We start from the raw sequence: 13633 nt of genomic DNA on the forward strand, positions 1-13633 counted from the left end.
TTGTATATATTTGTTTATTTGGACTCTGGAAAATTAATAGATCCGCCACTGATCTGTCAGAATCTTACAAAATTGTTTTGCAAATATTACGCCATTAGTTTTTCTAAAAAGACCTCCTCCATCTAAATCTAAATATGGGTCCAGGAGTTGCTAGAATTGTGCGATAAAATCATCCAGATTTCAAACACAAGCTCAAAAGCAGTTTGAATGTATGACCCAGTTTATATAACCAAACAGAGATCCACTCCGGTGCCTTCTACTTGTAGTAGAAAATAATCTGAACCATTGATCTCATTTGATCATAGGGTTCAGATCTATTTCTATTACCATCACACTTAATGGTAGTAGAATTGTAGAGGGATATTTTTGTCTATAAAAAATTATTTGCAGAGGGATATTTTCGTCTTTCCCGGGCTCCAGCTGCCGCCGCCCCACGTGCTGCTCCTCCTGCTGGCCATCCATGTCGCCACCGCCACCCGCTCGCCACCGCGACGACTCACAAGGGGAAGCTTCATGAACTGGATCGCTGGAATAGGTTTCACGCAGAATTCCAGCGAGATGGGCTTATTCACGTTACATTAGCTCGAGTAAAGAGGAAGCAAAGCACAAATTTAATGGACCAGGCTCACGGAAGTTGAGCTACTTCTTTTCATAGCAAATTCAAGTTCTTGATTCTGGTATAGCAATAGAGCATACTGTCCATGTCCAAATTAAATTCTTATTCAGATTCAGAATCAGATTTTTGATTCTGGTGAAGTCATCCACGAAAATTAACATTACCGTGCCTGCTGATGCTGAGGCTACAGAAACTTCTACTCTCCTACACCAGCCTCCTCAACAGCCGGCTCCACGCACGCCTGTAGCCGTCGTCGCGGTTGCCGCCGCCGCCGGCGGCGTCGCGCGAGAGGAGGTAGAACCACGCGGGGCTCCTCTGCACCGCCGCCCCTGTGCGCACGCCGGAAGTCGTCAGGGCGGCGCCAGAAGCTCCTGCGGCGGGGAAGCGGACGCTGGCCGAGAAGGGAACAGAACAAGAGGGAGCGCCGGAGAGTATTGCCGCCGGCAGAAGGGAACGTGATGCACAAGCGCCAGCGGCGGAAGGAGTCGCTCTCTCCACCTCTGCTCGAATGCGATGGATGAGGAAGCGGTGGCAGCGCTGCTTTTCCTGAAACATCCGAGCGATCCACGACGAGAAATAAATTAAATGCCAAATTTATCCCAAATCTATCTCAGAACTTTACTAATCTATCCTTAAAAATAAACGGTTCAGATTAGTTCTACTCGTAATATAATACTACCAGTAGAAAGCACCGGAGCATTGCTCAACTTTTTTTCCCTCGAACACTCTAAAACCATATATGCTTATACAATAACACAAGTGAGGAATTAAGTATCTCACTAATTAACCGCCACACTTATACAAGGGAATAAGCATGTCCCTAATTAGCTACTGCAAGTATGATTTAGCTGCATTCTCATTCGGTTTCTCTCCCCAATTAAACTCCAATCATTGCAACACATTTCACTGCAGCAAAACCATATTCTGCACAAAAATTATGCACAAGATGTCAAAATGTTCCTTCCCATGAGCAATCATGGAGGGATCACATTCAAGCAAGGTGGGCCCCACAATGTTAGGCCCAAACATAACACCCTGCACAACGAAATAATAGAGGGGTGGCCACGTTTGTCTCTGTTTTTTTGTCACTCAAAAAAAATAATGATTAATGAACAAGAAGAGAAATAAAATTTCCAGCTCATGTAAATTTGTCAGTTGTCTAATGCATGCATGCATATGCTATACTACCATGGGTTGGACTTTGGAGTCTAGACTCTTCCTCTCCCAAATATTATTTTTGAGTGGTTATGAATTGAGTGAGAGATTCTCTCTATAATTATTTTTCTCTTGAAGTCATGTGAAGCCATTAGCAAAATATTGAAGATATAGAGTGATGAGTATGATGTCCTCTTTATTCTTTTATATGGGTCTTGGTAGATAATTTCTTATAAGTTTGGTTCAAGAATGATTAGTACACTGAACTGTTGGCCAAGAAAGTCAATTAAAAGTATCCTCTCAATTCTTTTATGCATTGCAGAAGGATTTATAATTTAGCTAATCTTTTGATGTGACTATTGTTGATGAAAATATTCCATCCGATATATCTTGTGTGTTGACACGTATCATTACGCAGGGAGATCAAAAACGTGGTTTAAGTTCATTTTTATCAACTGAAAAATACAGCATTGGTTTTCATAATTGGGTCATTTCAATTATAATAAAAAACAAATGAAACCATGGTTTTCTCATGAGCCTCTGGAAAGAGTGGGAGAAATGCTATGGGTCCTTTTTTCCAAGTGTTTGGTACTTATCCCACAAAACAGTAGTAATTAAATGTGTTATTAAATGTTGGAGCTCTTCAATTTGAACAGGAACTACTATTTTTGCACTTTGAGAATACATTGAACCTAGATGATGTCTGCTGACTACTTCAGTACAAAGATATCATCATCAAACCATGTACAGATACTTACCTTGATCGGGACATAATTCTTTTTGTTCTCTGTAGTAATCGAAGGTGTGGAAACTGAAGAACCTCAGTAAAATTTCTTATATAAAAACATACCGAGCTTCTAACTGTATATTCATATTTATATCACCTTAGTTTAAATTTGCAGTAGAATAGGTATACCATCTGTATGAACCTTTTATTTGTTGTATGATTAAGTAGTTTTAAATACATAATTAAAGGTATAGACATATAGTTGATCTAAGGCATTTTTTTAACGAAATTGCTATACGTCCGACCTATCCATCCGAGTAGTGTATGTATAAACATATATGCTGCTTGTTTGGGTCCGCATGGTAGTAAACAAGCCCAGTGATTGGTTGCATGACACAGTCGGACGCAGACGGCTCGGTCGTACGTGTAGCAAGATTTTTTTTTAATTTAGATTGAAATGATAATATGGCGTGTTTAGAGAAAAATCGACTGCATACTTGCTATTTGTTAAATTTTGATCTCTAACAAAGGAATTTCAAAACATACATGTTGTACTTCCCTAAATTCTTGGCCATCAACATTCATGCTGGGTAACTTAGCCTGAAAGAGAGAAGAAAAATATCTAAATCAAGTACAAGAGAAATCTCCTTTCATCACTTGGTGTTAGTTGGTTCTGATTGCACTTTTGGAAAAGTGCAAGATTCCTTGCAGGGGCATTCTTGGGAAAGGCACCCACAGTTCCATGAGACACATGGAAGTTTTACACAAGTGGTTTGTGCACCGTGCACCCGAGCTGGTTATTATTATAAGTGATCACTTGTACCATGTAGGATAAATAATCTAGGTATAATTTTATGTTTAGCAGCACAGAATCGTTCCAGCTAGCTAAGATAAGTTTTACAATAGGAGCAATCTATATTTTTTACACCAGATCACAACCTTCATGTGAAAACTGTTGGAAGGCTTAAATTTAATTGATCGAACTAAGGCTAAACAACAAGGGAATCACTTTTTTCGAAAAAAAATGTACATAAACACTACAAGCATGCATAAATGTCAAAATAATACTTTAAATGCATTATGAATTTATTTTGACACAACCAAGCAAAAAATATTATCTAAATTATGGAGCAATTTAATGGCAAAATATGTTGAAGAACTCAAGTTGTTCGCATTAAATAAACCTTGCAATTAATTCGTCTACAATTCTTATTAGCTGAAAGCTTGTAATAATACATAAATAACCCCACATAAATTATCACATAAATCCAAACCCACGAAACACACTATACCAAAAACGCCAAATAAAATACAATATCATATTCTACCAATCAGACACGTCACACGGTCTACCAAACCCTACAAACCGCCAAGCGACACATAAAAACGCATGACGCCTCCCCCCGGCACCCTGGTACACCACCCTTGGTAACCTTAACAAATGGACCTATCCATCACTGAAAACAACCCTTGCATTTGCATACTAGCATTTTGCAATGCATCCCCAAAGGGCCATGGAAAGCCACCCAAGACCAGACTAGTAAAGATTCCTTCACCTTTCTTCTGCTCCATCCATCCAGAACAAAAAAAAATATATTGTACTACTAACCTCTTTTGCACACAATTTACCAAAACACCCATGGGGTGTAAAATGACTAAAATACCCTCGCTTCATCAATAAATAACCCCTCCAACCTGAACCTGATCCCCTCCCCCTTCTTCCCCTCATCCTTTGATTTGGGTGGTTGCCATTCATCTCCATCTCTCGATCCATTTCTCCCCCCCAATTTCTTCTCAAATCAGCTCGATTCCGTCCTCTTCGAGCAGATCAGCTCCCGCTGATCGAATCGGTGTCGAATTTTGGTTGTGGTTGCTGTTCTTGGGTTGGATCTTGGTGGTGAGAAAGATCGTGATTTTTGTTGTTGGGATTTGGGAGGAATTGTTTGCGCTGGAGGGAGGAGTTGAGCTCGCTGGCCATGGTTTGCCGAGGCGAGCAGAGAAGAAATCTCTGAGCTTTATGAAGATCGCCACTCACCTGCGCCGCTCCTGCTTCCTCCACTCCTTCTCGGTTGTCTTCCTCTACTGGTTTTATGTGATCTCATAATTCTGGGGGAATCATCTTCTCCGCGTCAATCCGCCATTGTTACTAGTAGTAGTAGAGCTCTCTTGTTGTTGTTCTTCTTCTTCGTGTTCTTCTTCGGTTGATTAAATAATCGTAGCAGCAGAAGAAGCAGCTGTTTGTAGACAAGGTGTTTGTGGAAATGTCGTCGTCGTCGCTGTCGCCGGCGGGGTCGTCGGACGGGGACTCGGCGGGGGTGGTGGTGGCGGCGGACCACCGGAGGGAGAAGCGGCGGCTGTCGAACAGGGAGTCGGCGAGGCGGTCGCGGCTGCGGAAGCAGCAGCACCTGGACGAGCTGGTGCAGGAGGTGGCGAGGCTGCAGGCGGACAACGCGCGCGTGCTGGCGCGCGCCAGCGAAATCGCCGGGCAGTACGCGCGCGTGGAGCAGGAGAACACGGTGCTCCGGGCGCGCGCCGCCGAGCTCGGCGACAGGCTGCGCAGCGTCAACGAGGTGCTCCGCGTCGTCGAGGAGTTCAGCGGCGTCGCCATGGACATCCAGGAGGAGTGCCCCCCCGACGACCCGCTGCTCCGGCCATGGCAGATCCCCTGCCCCGCCGCCGCGCACATGCTCCAGTACTGAACGAACGCCGCGCCATGGGAGAGTGAGCTCTGAGCTAAGCTGTGGTTGGCATCAAGAAGTCTTCATCTTTTTTCTTCTCTTGGCTGCTTTGAGAATTTCAAGGCTTTAATCTGCTGCTGCTCTATGGTCTTCTTCTACTACTCTTCTGATGATGATTTTCTGTCTGAATAAGTGATGGTCTTTTGTCTGTGTCCATGTGGTGTTTTGTAAGGGTTAATTATGTTGTTTGTGTTATGTAATGTTATAAACTATGTCATTATATCAATTCCTCTTGTGATCATCAATGTAAAATTGCGTTGGAAATTCATCTGGTCTGACGGTATGTGTTGTTCATGGCTCATGGAGTTGTTGGCTGAAGAATCTGCCAGATTTGCAGCTTCACATGGGCTCCTGCCAAAACAAAAAAAGTACAGTGACTTCATATCAAATCATAAAACAAGGTGAACAAATTTAATTTGTTTTTGGTTAGATGAACAATCAGATTGGATAAAGCAGGGGCTGATCTTCAGTTTCAAAGATCTTCCTGGATTCTGTCTGAAATCTTGATGATAACACTTCTAGTATGTTGCTATGATTTCTTGCTTGGCATCTAAGCAAAAACAGATTAAACCAACTAGGTCGAAAAATATTCTGTTTTTTCACGGCACAAAGGAGGTATAGCCACAAAGGGCATCAGCATACACTGCCTGCTCACTTTAGCTATTCCCAGTAATAAACAAGCAATAATTGTTCATGTCTGCTATGTAAGCAAGCAAAATGAAAATGACATCAATCAGGGAAGAAACCAAATCCATGATGCATGCAAAAGCGATGGTGAAAAGCACATGAAAACCTCAAAAACTTATCTTTGGCCAAACCATTGACATCACCAAATAAAACAGAACCGGTTTATAGGTCAGGAGCGATGGTGTGCCTGTTCCACTCACAATGACACACAATAAATTTTCAAATGACTCATTAGGTATCCAACTTCCACCATCGCATCCACACTGAAAAGGATGGGCATAATCACAATCTCAAATGGTGACAGGAAAATAAGCAAAAGAAACTAAATCAGATTAATGTCAGGGGGAAGCCATCCAATCCCTTAAGCTGTTACTGGCATATATTAAAGACAGATTTTAAGATAATACAAGAAAAGAAGCAAATTCAACGAGATCAAATGTTCTCAAATTGCTATGCTTATTTTTCATGACAATCTCCACGGCACTAGCTTTGTCATGCTCTCCAGAGAGTTTCAGAAATAACTTGCAAAAAACAAAGACAAGACTTTCAACACAAAAGACTACTCCTCGACGACAACACTGATCTGGCCCTTCTCGAGCATGTCGTAGAAGGATCTAGTCTTCCTCTGCTCGTTCCAGTGATGCATCTTCCACAGACCACCAGCGACCAGCCCAAGGGTGAGCCCAATGCAGATCTCCTTCACCACGCTCGGCCCCTTGAGGGTCGCATGTGCAATTCTGCCACCTGCCATTTGCTTGCTGTTGAGCTCAGATGCCTACAGAAAATGATAAGATTCTGTGAGCTGATTTCATAGCAGCAACAGGCCGAGAGAATATCATTAGGGCAGCAAGATACTTTTAATAAATGCAAAATGTCCATACAAACAATTAGTTCACCATTCCATGACTCTTTTTATATAAAAAGCCCCTCCAAAGGTGACCGGAGTGAATTTCACAGAAGTGACATAAAAGTTCAGATTGAAACTGGAAGAAAACTTAAATAAAACCATTGAAATAGTAGTGAAGCTATGTTAAATCCAACATATATTTAGACATGGTAAAGAAAGAGGCTCTGGTTCCTCAATGCTCAGAAACCTGTCTCAAGAACAATAATCACCGAAAGAATCATGTTCTCAAGTTCATCTCCTAATATCAACAAATTCCACCACAAATGCTTTTATGGGATATCTTAGCATTTCGAATAAAAAAATGGCACAACAAACACTTCTAGCCTTATGGTTAATCATTGCTTCTCTATGCAAAAACGAATGTATACAGTATACCCTTCACCTAACCTGCCAATCATCCAAAGAGTGAAAGACACAGCCACAAACGATGCAAAGCAAATTTGTTAGGAGGAATGTCCATATCACTTAACATCAAACAAACAGGATCACAGGTTCTCACCAAGTCACAATCCCAGCATATGCAACAATTACAGTTCAAATTACACATCATTCAAACACGAAGCCTTGAACCAAATTAAACAAATGACAACATCAAACTTGTGCAATGCAACATCATTAGGTATATTAGGTCACTATAATGAGTAGCAGTAAGTCATTTTCTTGCACCTTAATACAAATTTTAGGAGTTAAAGACAAGCTCCAACAAATGCCAACTACAGTGAAAACAGGAAATTCATTGCCAACAAAGCAGACCCAAAGAAAAAAGGATACATGACAAATTCATTACACTGAAGTTTGCATTAGAAAGTTGATAGCTTCATACAACCAAGAAATTTCCTATTTTGGAATAGGGGGACAACAGGAAGCTAACTTCTGTATGCTTATAGTGAAGCTAGGTATAACTGACAGAGATCTACCAAGATGTCTATAGGTTTATGTTGTGCTCAATAGGAGAGATTGATACCACCACCGTGGCAAGAGCTTTGCTAAAGTGCTTTGTTAAGTTAAATGTCCCATGAAAGGTTAAACAGCAGAAAAGCTATTTACAATTCTAACACCTCATAGAACACAATCAACATATAATTTCACTGCTGATGGCTGTAAATATCAGCAGTTCAGCACAAGTGCAAACAATGTAATCAAAATGATGTTCGACCAATCTTATAAGCTGCACAAACATCAGATGAAAGTAGAATATCCAATCATAATGTGCTTAACTGTTGTGGAAACAACATGGGTTTTTGAACAATTTTGAGAAGTTTGAAACTATTAAGAAAGCACTGTCGTGCCAAAGCCTGTGATGCACATGCCGAGAACAGATATAAATTTACAAAGTAACACTACAAGGATACGATGATGTAAGTGCTTAGCAAAAGGTAGCACTCGTCATGGATGCTTTCTCAAATACTAGAAGCTAATAACTCGCTAAGACAAAAAAGGCCAAGTTGGCACAAGATACGAATCATGGCAGCCTTACATATGTAACACTATATGATGCACATAATAAAACCCAGGTATGCAACACTACAGAACCAAAGAATAAGAAGCCCCCCTATGAACAATGCACAGAGGGCATGAGCCTATATCCTATGACGCGCGGCACCGAAAGGTGGAGATAGCCATTCCATTGTCTAAAGGCTATCTAGCAAGCCATCATGCATCAGAGCTGTTCCGTTCGTGATGCGGATTCGGGAAGGTCAACATAAGGGACACATCAACCAAAGTCAACGAGCACCACCACTATCACTACTAACATTTCCACACCCAATTATCACAGCGAAAAAATCCCCATTTTCCGCCACCAATTCCCCAATCCGAATCGCGGAGGCGAACAATACAGACCATCTCGTTATCATCACCACTCGCAAGAACACGAACTAATCTCACACAAAAAGCTTCGCGCGTGACCGATTAATCATACTAACAACTCCCAACATCCCAAGAACCAAATCCCTCCACGCAAATCAAATTCGAGGCGTAACCTGCCGCATCCCCCCTCCCTAACGTAAAACCTAAATCCTCCCCGCCTAGAATCCCTCAACATCGCATCACAAAACGGATCGCCCACGCGAACCTAAACGTTTGCTCACCAAGAAACCAGATCCAGACGATTCTTGAATAAAAAAGAAGAAAAAAAGAACACCACCTAGGGTTCGCGCGCTAGGATCGGCCACACGGAACAGGTTACAGCCGAGCGATCGGGGGCGGGAGAACGGATCGGCGGGGGTGGAGAGGGAGGAGGGGGATCTGACCTTGCCGCCGGTGGAGGAGGATAGACGCCGCGCCGCCGCCGCGAGGGAGAGGAGGAGGAAGCCTTTGGATTTCTGCGTGGAGGAGGGGAGTTTTTGCGGAAAGGCCCTTAAAAGGGCCCGAATTCGCGGGCGGGCCCAGTCCACGCGCCCGCCCCCCGCCACTTGGCCACTGGATCGGCCACCGGCTCATGGCTCGAGCTCAGCGCAGCGGCTCGGCTCGGCTCGGATAAAAATAGTTTTAAATAGGTTGATGGGACAAGGGCATTTGGTCTAGTGGTATGATTCTCGCTTAGGGTGCGAGGTCCCGTCTTCAATTCTCGGAATGCCCCAGATTTTATTTTGAATTTTGATATATTTTGCCGTCTGAAACACTATTCCCAATTTTAATATCTTTGCATTCTGCAATTTTATTCCCAATTTTAATATATTTTGCCTTCATTTTGAATTTTGATATATTTTGCCGTCTGAAACATTATTCCCAATTTTAGTATCTTTGCATTCTGAGGCATTATTTCAATATTTAATATTATTGTTATTCCTTTTTTGCATTACGCAGCATTTACAATTAACTTAAGCTAGCTTTCTTTTTTTCTCCCTCTCTCTTTTGCATTCTGCGGCATTATTTCAAATTTTAAAATTTTTGCATTCTGCAGCATTTACAATCGGGTTATACACAAACGACATGATGTCCGAGTGTGTGCATAAACTGAATGAAGAAGTGAACAAACACAAGGAACTTTGGTACAACAACTTATTCTACATTTCTGCTCCTTCATATGTGTATATGTCTACTATCTGCAATACAGGTATCAGAGGGCAGCAGCAGTACATCTGCTCACAAGCCCTGAAAACAGGTTGACAAATCTATATGTATGTAAATATGCATACATGATACACATGTATATGCACTTATTGGACAGCTGTATCTTTCTATCAACTCAACCAAAAATGTGCATCTCCGCGGCTGATGATCATCCTATCTTATTTCCACCAGTATATAGACGAGAATGCTTTCTTGAGGAAACATTATAGATCAGAATTGATTGCGAAACCGGGAAATAGGCACGGCCCGAGCGTCCCGTCAATCAAGCGTTGCCATTGACGGCTTTGTAGCATTTCAGGCTGCAGAGAGGGAGATTCAGCTTGGAGTCCCTATACCGGTATGCGTTCGTGCATGATGGTCCGGCACATTTCTCTCGCGGGGGAGGGTAGCTGCGTGATGGATGAACGGTGATAAGAAATGATATGTCATGAGGGCACATTTCTGGAGCGATTTCTTTAAGAAAGAGTACAGAGGTTGTGAGGATTACTTGCAAGGCTTGGAGTTGAAGATGCTGGGAAGGCCTACTTCTTCCGGGAATGAAACCACGGTGCCCTTTGGGCCCATGACCCACCTGATGGTGTTTTCAGGAATAGTTTGTGCTCTGGCTGCTCTCTCCTGGAAGGGGGAAGTAAGAGTCTAGTTCAGAAGCTAGTAGCAGAAGATACATTGATAAGGGTACTATTATTGATAAGGGTACTAAAACGCATTAGAGAAAATAAGGGTACAAAAACAGCATGATCGAATGATGCAATAAACCTTATCTTCTCGCTCCTTTTGCTTTCTTTCTTCTTTCTTCTTCTCAGAATCCAGGCCCAAAATTTTCCTTATAGCTTCAGCCTGCAGAGATTAACAATGTTGAGAACACCTTGAAATCGAGGCTTTAATATATGCTTAAAAGGAAGGCAGGCAAACATTTTTCTGACCTCGCTTTCTTTAGTAGCCTTCTCGACTTGCATCTTGCGCCGCTGAGCAGCCTCTGCCTTCTTGGCAAGCATTTCCGCATCAGAAAGCTTATCCTTCTTGCCTGGATTGACAAAAAACGCAAATCAAAACAAATCAGCACAGGACTGAAGGTGAAGGTGTCACTTTTCTAATGGAAAAAAGGGTAGCTAGGATAGGCATATCAGCATATGTACCTCTTGAAGGAGCTGGTGGCAAACCATCAGGGAACTCAATAGCGCTGTTGCTGTTTCCATCCATCCATGATTGAAGGGCACGGCGACGTGTTGTCAGAGGCTCGCTTCTTACATTAGCAGGTGATTCAGTGACTGCTTTCTGCTTCCTGTTTTGTGCATCAAGCTCACTGTCAGATGTAGGTTCCTCTTCACTATTATCAGCATCAGTAGATTCCCTAGACCTTTTATTGCCATCCCTTTTTGATCTGGAGGTAACAAAATCATTATCGATCTCGTACGATGTGCTCTTAGTTTTAGCTTTCTTTGCAGCATTCTTCTTAGAGCTACTTCCTGTTTTTTTTGCAGGCTCACGAGTATGGACTTCCACACCTTCAGAAGTTCCAAAATCATCAAGAATATTTGTATCATAGTCCTCATCTAATTCACTGTCCAAGATGGATTTCTTAGCAATCCTCCTACTCTTCCGGACAGGATCTGAAGATGGTTCCCTGTGAACTTTGGCTGGTTGTTCTGGAGTTAGCGCGTCATCAATTGACTTCTCCTTTTTGGTTTTCTTGTCTCGGGAAGATGCCAACCTACTGGAATCTTTTACTCCTTCAGCCTGAAAGTAATTCATCTTTTCTTTCATCAATTATCATTACAGGTCACATACTCACATGTTGAAGAAAATAGAGGGAGGAGATTTGCAAAGAACCCATATGCCCCCTAAATTGGAAAAGATCAAAACAATGACCAATTGACCAGGAGAGGTACACAGCCTAGATTTATGTCATAGCAGCATCGTCTAATTTCCATTATGTAAATTTTATTTATCTTGAAATCAAGTAATGAATCAACAAAGTGCAAGTAGATTACAAAACAAACGAAATGGATGACTCGGCACATACCTGACTAGAATGCTTTTGCCATTGCTGCGAATCTCCTGGCCGCGGAGGCTTCACAGGCAAAGACCTGGAATGCGACATATCAGGGCTTGGTTTCGCCGGCACGCTACGGCGGATTCCGCCGATCTTGAGCTTCAACTTCCTTGTTTTATCACCGGTCGACGACTCACGATTCCCTGCCGAAACAACCGCGCCATGGCCGCTCTCGCCCTTCCTGGAGCTACCACCACCACCACCACCCGAGCCCTCGGAATGCAGCTGGTTGCTCCCCTTGGTCTTGTGCGAGCTTCTCGGGTTAGGATTGGAGGACATAGCGCCGCCCTCCATCGCCGCACGCCTCGCGGCACGATCCGGGGAAGGGGCATTCAGATGGATCTCTCGCCTCTGGTGCTCCTCCCCATCGGAGTTGGCATCCTCATCCGAGCCAATCGCCGACGAAGAAGACGAGGAGTAGCCGTCTCGCTGCTGCTGCTGCTGCTGCTGCTGCTCCACATCCACGACATGATTGCTCTCCGGCCTCGGCCGCCGCCTCGCCGTGCTGCTGCTCCGGCGCTTCCTCGTGAGCGAATTGTCCAACCTAGAGCCCTCACGGCCTTCCATTTCGCCCCTCTCTCTCATCACCTAGACATTGGGGACACAAAAGGGGAAGAGACCATGAACCCTAAATCGAGAAATTCACACACACAAAAAAAAAAAAACATTAGGATCTCGCGATGTCATGTCAGGTTTTCCCGGAAGGCAGAGATCAACGAATTCGCCATCCACAAGGTCTAAATCTCCTAAATCCTATTCTGATTTTTGGCTACAAGATCGACGGAATTGGTAGCTACATGTAGATCAAGAACCCGAAATTTGGGGGGTGGGGAGATTACCTCGAGGGACAAGAAGCACGTACCACGACACGAGAGGCTGGTCGCGAAAGCCACGAAAATCGAGTAGGTCCGAGGGACGATTTGAGACGGCCCTAGAAGGAATTACACGGCCATCGCCGCCGCCGCCGCCGCCGCCGCCGCCGCCGCAGTTGTCCTCGTCGCCGACGACGAGGAACACAAGGATACTAGAGAAAGAGAGAGAGAGAAGGAGAGGGAGAGACGATGTAAATATTTGGCGTTTTTCTTGTGCGTGTGGCATTTTTCTGTACTTTGCACCCGATACTAGCCATTGGGATTTGGGACTCTTATTACAGTGGAATAATTAACTATTTACCACTCTTACGACGAGTGATTTTAAATAATTTTTTATTAGTTTCACATGTCATAGGTATGTGATGGCCCACATATTATGACATCGAGTGACAAGTCCTTAATTGGCACATATTAAAAGTGGCAAATAATTAAATATCCCTCTTACAGTAGGTACCTCCAGCTCGTACCTTCGCTCACGGCGTCGCGGTTTCGTCCCCGAGCCGTGCCCCTGGAAGGAGGTGCGAGTGCGCGATGCGACCCCCAGGAGGGGAATGCGTGCCTCTGGCTCCTTCACTCCTTTTTCTTGAGGGACGGCTCGAGCTGTACCCTGTCCCCCACCTCCTCCCCCTATATTTTCCCTTCTTGCCTCTCTCACCTTGGCGTGGTGAGTCGGAGCCGGCAACGGGCACGGCGAGGCAAAGCCGGAGGCATCGTGGTGGTCGAAGCCAGCGACGGGCATAGTGGGGTGGAGCTGGAGACGGTCGCGGTGGGGCGGAGCCGACGGCGTCGCAACAGGGTGGAAC

At 43.8% G+C, this 13633-nt stretch overlaps 2 protein-coding genes across 3 annotated transcripts; one reads left to right on the forward strand and one right to left on the reverse strand.

Annotated features, from left to right (window-relative positions):
* The first annotated feature begins 4205 nt into the window (after window positions 1-4205).
* Window positions 4206-5502, forward strand: LOC127757105 (ocs element-binding factor 1-like). Its single transcript, XM_052282531.1, has one exon. It carries the CDS (start codon window positions 4760-4762, stop codon window positions 5195-5197), a length of 438 nt encoding a protein of 145 aa, XP_052138491.1. The 5' UTR covers window positions 4206-4759; the 3' UTR covers window positions 5198-5502.
* Window positions 5503-9819: 4317 nt separating this feature from the next.
* Window positions 9820-13026, reverse strand: LOC127758062 (uncharacterized). 2 transcript variants are annotated; one of them, XM_052283682.1, is made up of 7 exons: window positions 12821-13026; window positions 11929-12546; window positions 11042-11642; window positions 10829-10929; window positions 10662-10742; window positions 10393-10520; window positions 9820-10294 (listed from the first exon to the last, which is right to left on the reverse strand). In XM_052283682.1, exons 2-7 carry the CDS (start codon window positions 12541-12543, stop codon window positions 10168-10170), a joined length of 1653 nt encoding a protein of 550 aa, XP_052139642.1. In that variant the 5' UTR covers window positions 12544-12546; window positions 12821-13026; the 3' UTR covers window positions 9820-10167. The 2 variants fall into 2 exon arrangements, with proteins under 2 accessions (XP_052139642.1, XP_052139641.1); XM_052283681.1 differs by having other exon boundaries at window positions 12798-13026.
* Window positions 13027-13633: the final 607 nt, after the last annotated feature.

Source organism: Oryza glaberrima, chromosome 12 (assembly GCF_000147395.1).
Source record: "Oryza glaberrima chromosome 12, OglaRS2, whole genome shotgun sequence".
NCBI lineage: Eukaryota > Viridiplantae > Streptophyta > Magnoliopsida > Poales > Poaceae > Oryza > Oryza glaberrima.